Genomic DNA, 12,053 nt, shown 5'->3' with positions numbered 1-12,053 from the left:
CTTTGACTAGACTGATAACAATGGTGATGCAGGGGAAAGGAAAATTATTGAAACCTTTAGCAGGTAGAATTTACATGATTTGATATTATCTTGAGGATTAGGATGAAGGAGTAGGGGATATTAAAGTAGGGGTGATTCAGTTTTCTGGTAAGGGTATCATTTCATGAATATAAAAACAATATAAATGTGATTAAAACTTTTTTTTAGATTTTTTGAATTGTTGACATTTACCATGCTATCATTTTAGCTCTCTGCTTTTAACTAGAGTGCGTCAGAGAGATGGTTACATTTGCTATTTCCATTTTCACTTCTTACTTCTAAACATTTGCAAACTGTTTTGAATTCCCCCACTCCTGATGTACACATACAGTCCAATGAAAGCCCTGAGTGCAAAGACACCAAAAATTTTACCGAACCTAAATCCAGTGGATACTTTTCAATTCCCCTCTCTTGAGACATCCAGATTTTTCAGGAATAAAAGGATGCCTTAAAATTATTTTTTAACTTCATGTATTAATATATTTCTAAACTGAATGCAATAAAATTATGAAGATAAAAGCTCAAAGAATTGAGAAGATATTTGGAATTAAAATGAGTTCTAAGAATTTCAGGAAATATTGGGGAATGTAGAGAAAATGTGGGAAATCTAGGGAAACGTAGGGGGAAATGCAGGGAAAGAATATATGAAATAAGTGATGAGAAACAGGGACCATATCCAGCAAAGTGCATCAATTATCCAAAGGCTCAGCATCCAACTAGACTTCAACCTAGAGTTCTGTATGCAGTCAGGTTATCAATCAACTTTGAGTTTAACAGAGACATTTTCAGAGAAGAAATGGTTCCAAAAAACTATATCCCACTCAATATTTCATAGTTGTTTACTTAGGGATTGGTTCCAGCAACATGAATAACTAAACCAAAGGAAAAACATAGGGTCTAAGAATAGTGAACCCAACCAGGGATTTTGTAAAGAGAAATCCTACAGAAAAATCTCTAAAGAAAACTCAACAAATATTGGGTAGGATAAGAAGGCTGGAAAAAATAAATGAAACTAAAATAAGAGCTAATTATGCAAGAAATGAAAATCATTAAAAATCCATGAAACAAAAGGAAATGTCATCAAATGTTCCACTTGGCATCATGATACATGGTCAAAGTAATGTAAACACTTTATGGGTTTGGTAGGTTTAATTACGGGTACAAAATTATAATACACCTTTACATCATAAAAGTAGAGATAACAGAAGTTAGAAAGTAGGAGTGAAGGAGGGATTTTGTTGCTTTCATCTGGTAAATTTGTCTAGAGTTCTCTGAACAAGAAATAAAGGTATAAATAGATTATGTAAAGTTACAAAGGAGATCAAGGGAACAATTAGCACTAGTGACACAGTTATAGTACGAGAAAGGGGGTGAGAAGATACAGGGAGCTGTAAGTAGTTAAACCACTTTGTTATGGCAAAGAATCAATAAATGATGCCTATTATTAATCCATATAAGAAATAGAGACAGAAGCATATTGCTTGGTGATACCAACTAAACACCTTTTTAAAAATGGTGACATGGGAGAAGTGAGACTGGTGGGTTTGACAATGGAATGTTGCCATTTGTTATAAACACTCTATTAGGGCACATTTTTAATATTGTCAAGGCGGAAGAAAACTTTCCTCTATCCTTCTAGGTTCTTCTGTCCAGTCTAAGAATTAAATTGACATGAGCCAGTTAACAGGTGAAAATCAAATTTCATTTCTCATATGTACATGAATCCCACATACTTGATAGGGTCAGAGACCCCACATACAGGAGAGGTTCAGAGACAAAGAGGTAAAATAAGGTATATATGCCATCCTGGGCTAAGGAATGGGAGAGGGACCTGGAGCTCTCAAAAACAGGAGGACGATTCATAGCATGATAAAAAGAAGAGCAGTTGTTGGGTAATTAGATGTTTGTCCTGCCATACAGATGGGACCACTTAGATAAAATTTATCTCTGGTAATAACCCTTTTTCTGGGAAAAATCCCCAATTTAAATTATCCTAAGTAGTTAAGGGAGGGACAGTAGTTTCTCTTGAGCCTGTAGGGTCTCCACTGCCTTTAGCACATAATAACCCACATGCCAAAGTGTCACATCTTGAAGAAGCCTGTTCTGAACCCCTAAAATATCATGTACATACATTATATATAGATATAGATATATATAAAATTTTAATTGCAGAGAACATTTAAAAAATAATAGTACATTAGAATTTTCAATGGTACTTGTTTTATAGTCTTTTAAATCTGATACAATGAATTTTTGATTTTCTATATTCAGGAAAGAATTGTACTTGGTTCTTTGCTTTTAAGTGGCCCCCTCCCCTTTGAAACTTTATCCTTCTTTGGATTTTGCTCATCTAGCTTTTCTGGTCCTGCTCTTACATCGTGCTGGCTAATGTGAGTTCCCTTAACTTGTCAAACTCCATGACTCAACTGCTTTTAAAATATAAGTTCCACTTTTTGTCTTTTTATGTCCTCACTTGACGCATCCTTAGTGATCCCTTAGTCATTGACTATGCGTATATTTTCTCTTCTAAGTGCCTGACCTACATATAAGCGTTAGGATGTGCCATGGGCATCTTAAACTTAACTTGCCAGAAACTGAATTTCTTTTCTTTCCCCTACTCTCCCTCAAACACAGGCACAAATTTCCCCAAAATGATTAAAATGCTACTAAGTTTTAATGCTGTCTCCCATAACCCTGAGATACATGCAAAAAAAGGGAGAAATCTAGAGCTTCAGTATGCCAGTTAAAGTTAAAGGTTCTCACCACCCCAAGCAGTGTTTGGGCAAGCACTCTATTGAGAAAAGTGAGCAGAGATTACTTGATACCTACTGGTTTTGAAGAACACACTGAATCCTTTATTTGGCCAGATCTGAAAGGACTTTCATCAATGCCGTAAGTGACAGCCCTGTTGTCTGAAGTTGTTTTATTGTTTTCCCAAGTTCGGATATTTGACAGAGCTCACCAGACTCCATAGATTATACTCATATGAGGCTTTCGCTTAAAGGCAAAGGTCAGTGCAACAGAGAAAGAGAATGCCAACAAGCATCAGAGGCCCGAGGGCCTTTCCCCAGCACCCTCCCTGTGGGCTCAATCTCTGGGACCCTGGAACATGCTGACTCACTGGCCTGAACCACCAAGATCTGTGCAAGGAGTCTTGCTTTGGGGAGAGCTCACCAACAAAGCTCTCAGTAGCTCTTTAAATAGTCCATCCAAACTAGTCAAACCAAGCAGGCTATTTGCAAATCATTAGTGCAGGAGTTAGCCTTGTGGGTCTCCAGTGGAGTTTCAGAACCTAAACAGTACCTCAAATATCCCACTGCCCTCTTCTTGGCTAAGAGTAAAAATCAGATACAAAGATGTCTCTAAAAATAAAGTTAGAGCTTTTCCAGTCCAGCTGCAAATCAACTTTATCCTACACAGCAATCCTGTAGAAAGGGCCACTGAAGCATCTTTCCTTTGGACCAGCTGCATGAGGGGTCAAAGCAGGCTGACTCTGAGGTCTCTAGCTAAGGGTGGGCTACCAAGGTTAGCATACAGATTCTGACTTCTTCAGGAAAAATTAACCCAGTCCTTCTCAAGTATATACTAGAGGCCACTTACACGCAATGACAGTGACAGCATTGGTGCCTAAATTCAGAATGCCTAAATCATAATCAAGTTGCTTCAGAGATATATATATGTAGGCCTGCAGGCTTTAAATACTTCAGGGAACAGTCTGGTGACCAAATAAAGGAATCTCATGACAAAGTTGTATTTCCTTTGAGAATACTAAACTCTAAAAGGGAATGTCCAAAAATATGAATGTTATGTGTAAGGAAATTATGTAAAAAAATTTGAAGAAATACAATACAATGGGTTGCTGTTTCCCATTAGATATATGTATTATCAATTACCAATTATAATTACGGTAATTATGGGCAGGGAGTCCAGTCACCTAGATCTTCTAGTCTGAACTCTGTTATCAGGAAAAGATTTGAAAAAAATTTTTCATAGATAATATGTCAAATGTGTTGTGTTTAAGGAAAGATTTTTATTCCAGTATCTTCATCCAGTTTTATTATCTACCTTTTAATTTGTACTCAGTTTTATCATACATACAATGAAACTAATTTGGGGGGGTCTAACTAATTTTTTCAAAGTATAGTCTTATGACCACCTGCATTTGAAACATCGAGGGAATATTTCTCAAACTTAAATGTGTATGAATCATCTGGGATCTTTCTTAAGATGCAGATTCTGATTTCACAGCTCTGAGGTAAAGCCTGAAATTCTCTTCTAATAAGCTTCCAAGTAATCTCCATGCTTCTATGTTCCTGTTTGATTTGCAGGGATTTTTTTTAAGTGCGTATGTATATGTATATGTATATGAGTATGTGTATAAATTTACAAAGGCAGATACCTCAATGGAATCAATATCTGGAGTTAAGAATGCAAATCTGCATTCCCAAAAGACAACCTCACCGCAAGTTTTATAAACAATCAAGTTTAAGTACTACTTGTTTAAATGAAATTAAATGTCTAAATTAAGTTTCAGCTATAAAATTATGTGAATCTAGCCTCATTCTGATATTTTGCTACGTCCTAAATGGAAGCCTGACACAGTCTCTTAATTTACAGGGCACGAGTGTTGCTTGAGTATCTATGACTTGCAAATAGCTGCCAAGCTTTCTGCCTCCAGATTCAATTGTTAATTAGGTCTGATCTTTTGCTATAAAGGTCTAAGATAAGACCTTTTGTACTATCCAAAGTTATGAGATTCTTTCTCCAAATGAAGAGTTAAACAGCAACTTCATACTTCTTTTAGAACTCAGCTCAAAAAAAATCCAAAAAAAAAAAAAAATAGCGTCACATTTTGTTTTCTTGCCTCATCACTGGCTTTTCTGGGGCTGCACCCAGTTACCTCTGAGCTCCTTCCATGCTTCCTCTCTATAACATCTCAGGTCTTTACAGGAAATGTTCAACTAAACAAATGCTTTCTACAGTCTGTGACACAGAGTAGGTACATTACAACCTAGTACATTATTTCCTTCCCCTTAAAGGATTTCTTCTTTTTGTTACTGTTACTCAAATATTATTGAATATAGCACCACAAAGTAACACGACGATTTCTCATACAGCCTAACAATGTTTTCTAATTTCCTTTTTTCCTTTCCTTACAGTATAAGCAAGTGGAACAATACATGTCATTCCATAAGTTACCAGCTGATATGCGTCAGAAGATACATGATTACTATGAACACAGATACCAAGGCAAAATCTTTGATGAGGAAAATATTCTCAATGAACTCAATGATCCTCTGAGAGAGGTAAGATTTACAGTCCTCAGTCTCCGTGTGCAAGATCATTGTCTACTTTCTCCTTTCCTGGGAAATCCTCCATTCCATGCTTTGACACTACTTAAAAGAAAAATTAAAATGTAATGTTAAAACATCTTGGTTTTTGCCCTTATTTGCCCTTAGGTTCTCCCATTTACAGGCACTTATGTTGAAAAAAGACTGGAAATTATTCTAATTATGATTCTCAGGATATCATTTTATTTTCTGTGTCCCTAGTTACAAAGCCCCTTCTTGTGTCCTCATTGCCCATATCTTCCCAGTTTTCCACGCTCTCATCTCATGCTCACCAAACTGTTTCGTTAACTTCTTTTTGATTTCTGCTTTCCTCCTATCTTCATTTTCCTTGCTCATCTCCTGGACACTGATTACAGACTGACCTGACCCGTTGTGAGTAATTCATTTCCTGTTGCCTCATTAAAACACTTGGCAACATCAATAACCACTTCTTGGCCTTGCATCTCCTTTCCATCCCTCCCTAGAAGCCTTCCCTCTGCCCACTAGAATGTACGGGTCACCCCTAGATCAAAAGAACATTCTCTTGAGTGTTTGTGTTTCTTACACTGTCTTTCTCTTTCTCCTTTCTTTTACTACCAACCTTCGCCAAAGATTACTTTCTAATTATTGCATTGTGGTTCAATCTCCACTTCTTTACCAAAATTGTTTCCTTGAAAATTATAAGTGAACATTTAAGCATCAAATCCTTTGTCTCTGAGCCATTGGTGGTTCTTTTAAACTAAATAAAACACATACCCTGAAACTCTTTTGGGAGCTTCTTTAACACTAGGCCATTACTGAGCCATTGGCTTTTCATTTTGAATTTCTGAGTTTTAGTCTCATATTTATTTCATCTCACTCTGCAGTTCTATAAATTTGAGCTCCAAGTTCTTGCCATAATCTCTGTTTTCTTAAAAGCTACATGATATCCCCGTGCCGTATGTATGCATAGTAATCTATGTGTTAGTCATTATCTTCCATCACTAAACCATTTATCCTTTGAAGTCTCTCTCTCTCTCTCTGTAAATGTTTTATTCTTTGGAATCATTTGGCATGTAAAATTTTTGTCTTTTTTAAAAATCTTTCTTTGCTCTTCACATCCAGTCAATTACCAAATGCTGTCAATTCACTGTGACAATATATCTTACACCTGTGCCCTTGTCTCCTTTCCCAAGGCCCTTACCCTAACCTTATTCCTCTCACATGGACTATTTGCAATATCCCCTTAGTTTACCTTCCAGCCTTTGGTCTGTTTTCTCTAACTACCATTTAAAGCGGCGATGCCAGATTAATCTTCTTTTACGTGTAAGAGCTAGTCATGTCTCTGCTCAGAAATGTTCAGTCTTTACATTACAAATTAAATCAACTATAGCCTCCTTAGGCTCATATTCTAGCCCTTCTATGCTCTGATCCTCGCTGAATTTCCAGCTTTATTTTTCCCTGTTGCCGTACATGTTCCAAAGTGACCTATAGCCAAATTGTGCAACTTACTGTTTTGAAAAACCAATTCTAATTTCTCAACTTGCATCATACGTTTTCCGGATATTTGTCATCTGTTGGCAAAGGTAATAAATAATATGTCTTTATTTATACCTCCTTTGATTGTCCAGACTAGATCTGGTCTCTCTTTTCCCTAACCCCCAATGCACTGAGTCCATAATGCTTGTGTGCTACTTTCCATTTTGTCTATTATCACGATTTTTCCACATTAGTTTCCTCCACTTTTGTCTTGAAAGTTCTTTAAGAGCAAAGACCATTTAATCTATATTTTAAATTTTTCTTGAAATTCCTACTACATGTAGCATATGTTAAAGAGTCAATAAATATTTCTATTTCAACTAACATCTTTACCATTTATAACCATCCCTAAGTATCTGCATCCATTAAAAGTTATTTGTATTTTTTTAAGCCTTAAGACATCAGTTAAGAGTTTTGGAAATAGAAGGAGCTAAATATCTGCTATTGATTAGCTTATTTTCTCTAGAGTCCTCAATCAAATAAGAATGTACAAATATTTTTGCTTTGAGAAATAGAATCAAAACTTTGTATTTTTTACACTACCAAATGTAAAATAGATAGCTAGTGGGAAGCAGCCACATAGCAGAGGGAGATCAGCTTGGTGTTTTGTGACCACCTAAAATGTTGGGATAGGGAGGGTGGGAGGGAGATGCAAGAGGGAGGAGATATGGGGATATATGTATATGTATAGCTGATTCACTTTGTTATAAAGCAGAAACTAACACACCATTGTAAAGCAATCATACTCCAATAAAGATGTTAAAAAAAGTAATGCATCATTTAAAAAAAAAATCTATCAATATGCTTTGCTTTATCTCTCTGTAGGCTGACAGAATTTATTTTAAATCCAAATTCCTTTCACTAAGAGGCAGAAGTTCAGGACACTAGAACCAAGTTGGGTTCTAAAGGTCCTGGTGGGATTCAAAGGCAGGGTAGGACAGACCATAGCATGGAGACAAAGGTAATTGAAGAGACAGTATCAGGGATTAAGATGGAATCAATAGGCAGGAGGACACAGTAAAACTAAAAATTTATTTCAAAGAAGCAGAAAAGTAAGGATTCTAGCATAAAATGTCATTGAAGGAATACAGAAAACCAATAGAAAAAGGGAACATAAAAATGAACCCTAAGAAGCTGCATGCTTAAATGGGAAGCATTCCTCCCTGCTAAAAATGCTCAGTGTAATGTAAAATCAGGATAACAAGAAAATGTTCTTAATCACGTGTATGTTATTAACTGCTTTATATTGCCATACTTTAATTTACTCTGATCTTCGTGGAAAAAATTCCACTTTTCATTTTTATCCCCTTAAAGCCATCAATAGACATACCTCCAATTTCCTCAATTCCTACAACTATTCTATCATTAAGTTAGACTAATGTTTTCCTTATATTTGCAAATGCCATAGTTCAGGGTCTCAGCATCTTTTACCTCAACTTCTGAAGGGCACTCGCCACTTTTCTTCCTGCCTTTGATGTCAATTAGCTCAAATGCATCCCATCTCATGGCTACCATATTGATTGATATACAACACTAGTTTGACATTACTTTCTTCTCAGAGCCTAACCATGACCTCCTATCCCCTTCAAGAAAAAGTTCAAGCTGCTTGACATGGCACCTGAGATGCCCCCTGGTCTGCCTCCATCTTCATTTCTTTACATTCATGCTTCATCAGCAGAAAATTGTTGATAATTTCCTGGCGGGGTGGGGAGAAATGTTGCTGATTGCCTCTTTGCCTTTCTTCATGCTACCCTCTCTATCTTCAATCCTTTCCACCCAGCTTACCTTCAGCTTTCCATCAAACAGTCTTACCAGGCAGAACCTTCTTCATACATTTTCCCCGACCATTGTCTATCACTGTATTTTCATTTGTCAGTTTACTGTTTGTCTCTTTCAAGACTGTGAGCTTCTTGAGGATAGAGACCGTGCCATAATATCTCTGTATCTCTAATGACTAGTATTTGATAGGAGCTCATTAAATATTTATTGGGTGAATGGTCTTTAACAGAATTATGAGTGGAAAACAGGGTAAGAATCATGGCTACTTAATAAAATTAGAGATCCTAGAAGTAGAAGCATGAAATGCTCAAACACTTAACACCTTAAAAAGGTGAAAACCATGTTCTCCATTTGTTCATCTGCTCTTCAGCTGTTGCTCTTCTGGCATCAGAGTCACACAAAAGCCTAAATTTAATGTGAATTAAGACTTTAGGGGAACAGGAAGAGTAGAATAGGAAAGTAAGCAAAGACATTGGCAGAGAGATAACAGAAGCCATTATTCAAAATGAAACCTAGATGTAAAAAAGCCAGACATGTTTTATGCAGAAAAGTTCAGTAAGAACAGTGGGAAATATGTCTTGCTCCCTATTAAATTGTAGTCTTATATACCTGCTATATTCAGGTCATAGTGGTAGATCACAAGAAATATTTTATTTTATTATTTATTTATTTATTTATTTATTTTTAAACATCTGTATTGGAGTATAATTGCTTTACAATGGTGTGTTAGTTTCTGCTTTATAACAAAGTGAATCAGTTATACATATACGGAAATATTTTAAAAGTAGTAAAATACATCATTCCACCTTTCAAAAGCTGTCTTCCAATTTAGAAGATGAGGCATTAATCTGTGCAAAGATGTATTTTGGTCCCAGTTGTGCCTCTAGTATCCACAAAGTGCCTGGCACTTTGAAGGCACACAACAGAAGACACTGAATGATTGCTACAATAAATATAAAATGAATGAAACTAGGATACTTAGAAAGGGAAAGCTAGATTATTTGATATGTATTTTATAATAAAAGGTAAAAATGTAAGACTTGCATTGTGTGCACATACACACACCACATATAATTGTTAATCATATATTCACATTAGAGCCAACAACCATCTTACATTTTAACAAGACTTTTAACTTAAAATACTTCATTGTCCAGAAGGCTCATTTGTAAGAAAGTATTTTGCATAATTTGAGATGCTAATGTATACTTAAGAGCAGTGATTTCTGCTAACACAAGTCTGGGTACTCAGGAATGTACAAAAGTGAAGGGCAGGTCAAACTTTAGATTCTAAAAAATTTATGCAAAAAACCCATTGCTTTAAAATATAGAAAGTAAAATGCAATGCTTATGAATATGAAAATTATTCCTTACTCATAATCAATTAAATCTATATTATGTTATATCCGGTTTATTCCCCAGACTTTTTTTTCAATGTGTTTGAATATTTTTAAATATGAAGAATCTCTAAGATGTAAAATGGCAGGAAGAATATCATTTGTGTGACCTTTGAAAGCTCTTACCAAAAACTCATACCATGCATATGCAAATTAATTCAACTAGTAGATATTTTGAAAGCACTACTTTATTGAAAGCATTTCTGTGCAGAAATTAGGTGATTTATCTTTTTCATCAATTGGAGACAAATTGCTGAAAAGCCTTCAACAAATACCTGACTCATTGTTCAAATCTCAATACAAATGTTACCTGGGGCCTTCCGTGAGAAGTTCATCTAAATTAATTTCCTTGCAGTCATTCTCTATCACATCATCCTTGTTGTTGTGTACACATCACTCTGTTGCCTTGTTGTCCCTTTTTATTTATGTGTTAATTCTCCATTCTTGGAACTCGGGATCCAAGAAAGCAAGGACTTTGTCTTTCTTGATTTCCATGGTAGCTCTACTCCCTAGAAAGTACATATTTAATAACTACTTATTGGATAAATAAAGGCAAATTAAATAAGGATCTCAAAGAATCATTGATTATTAGAGCTTGGAGAGAGCATTTTGTAGACACAACAGAGATGCTGGCATGCATAAGAAAAGTGATGCCCAATGAAGAGTGGCCCCCACTTGCCGCAACTGGAGAAAGCCCTCACACAGAAACGAAGACCCAACACAGCCATAAATAAATAAATAAATAAATAAATAAAATTAAAAAAAAAAAAAGAAAAGTGATGCCCAGAACTATGAAGTACTGTGGCCACAGAACTTTCTTAGTATCACTTTAGATTATACTATGGAGAATATGGTTTCTAATATATAACAAAAGGATGCTGGCATCTTTAGATTCCTCTGTGATTTTGTTTTGATATATACACTGTAAGCCAGAAGGACCTATTTTGCATGTGGTTGTTTTTATTTTCTTTTTAACTTTCTCAAGGTTTATACACATTAGTGATTTATTGCAGAGTAAACCTGGGGGATGGGGGAATATTCCAATAGAGTACCATTATAAGAAGTATGTAAATGTTTTGTCCAATCTCTATAATAATATCCATGGGATAGATAGAAAATAAATACTATTTTTCTTACATTGCTATGCCAGCTGTGCCTAGCATATTGTCAGTGGCACATAAAACAAAAGTTGCTGGATTCCCTGTCCAAACCTAAGTAGTGAGCCACCTCAGGATGTAGAAGATTCAGTGCAGCAGATAAATCTGTGTGTTCTTCATCCTCGGACTAGACCATCTGACCCGAGCACTGACCCCACTGGCATTATCAGCATTCTGAGAAGTGATTGTAAAGTCATCTTAAAAAATTATCTTCGTGTCACTGTGAACTAATATACATGGACCAGAAAGTAAAGGAACAACTACAGTTTTCTGAGAAAAATACTTATGATGGTACTCAGAAACTTGGCATTTTAAATTAGAGCCACTATTATGTGATGCATCCATTATCTATCATCTATAATCTTCACTCTCTAGTTGCTCTGTGACTGTGTCTAATTAAAATTCTGAGTCTGCAAAGATGGGCGTCAGTGATCTCTAGAGACCTCCTCTCCCTCCCAGTTGTTACCTGCCCTGGCTTTCCCTCCTTTTCTTCTCCTTCCATCCACTTAAAATATGCTCCTGTTTTCCCCTGGCTGCTCAGGAGCCTTCAGTTTCATTGCTCTGAATAGTTTAAATTGCCTTTATGATATTCTCAGTGCCATGAATATTTATATGTATACTTTCAAATCATGAGTGAAAACCTACTATGGGGGAACTATGCAGCATCATGGGTAAACCAGAGGGACACCAAGTCTAGCCTTATCATATGTCTCATTCCTTTGGCCCCGGTTCCACCAATCTCATTATTTTTCCAATTTTTATTTTATATTGGAGTATAGTTGATTTACAATGTTGTGTTAGGTGCAGGTGTATAGCAAAGTGATTTAGTTATAC

General features: G+C 35.9%; 1 protein-coding gene across 1 annotated transcript in view; it reads left to right on the top strand.

The window, feature by feature from the left end:
- The window catches only part of HCN1 (hyperpolarization activated cyclic nucleotide gated potassium channel 1), a 364,692-nt gene that overhangs the window by 287,388 nt on the left and 65,251 nt on the right, over positions 1-12,053 (top strand). Inside the window, exon 5 of the mRNA XM_082382251.1 lies at positions 5,199-5,345. Coding sequence (XP_082238377.1) covers positions 5,199-5,345 — 147 coding nt within the window. The remainder of the gene's footprint in view (positions 1-5,198; positions 5,346-12,053) is intronic.

This window comes from Balaenoptera borealis (assembly GCF_965194805.1).
Source record: "Balaenoptera borealis genome assembly, chromosome: 2".
Taxonomy (NCBI): domain Eukaryota; kingdom Metazoa; phylum Chordata; class Mammalia; order Artiodactyla; family Balaenopteridae; genus Balaenoptera; species Balaenoptera borealis.
This window is presented reverse-complemented; position numbering and strand designations above follow the sequence as displayed.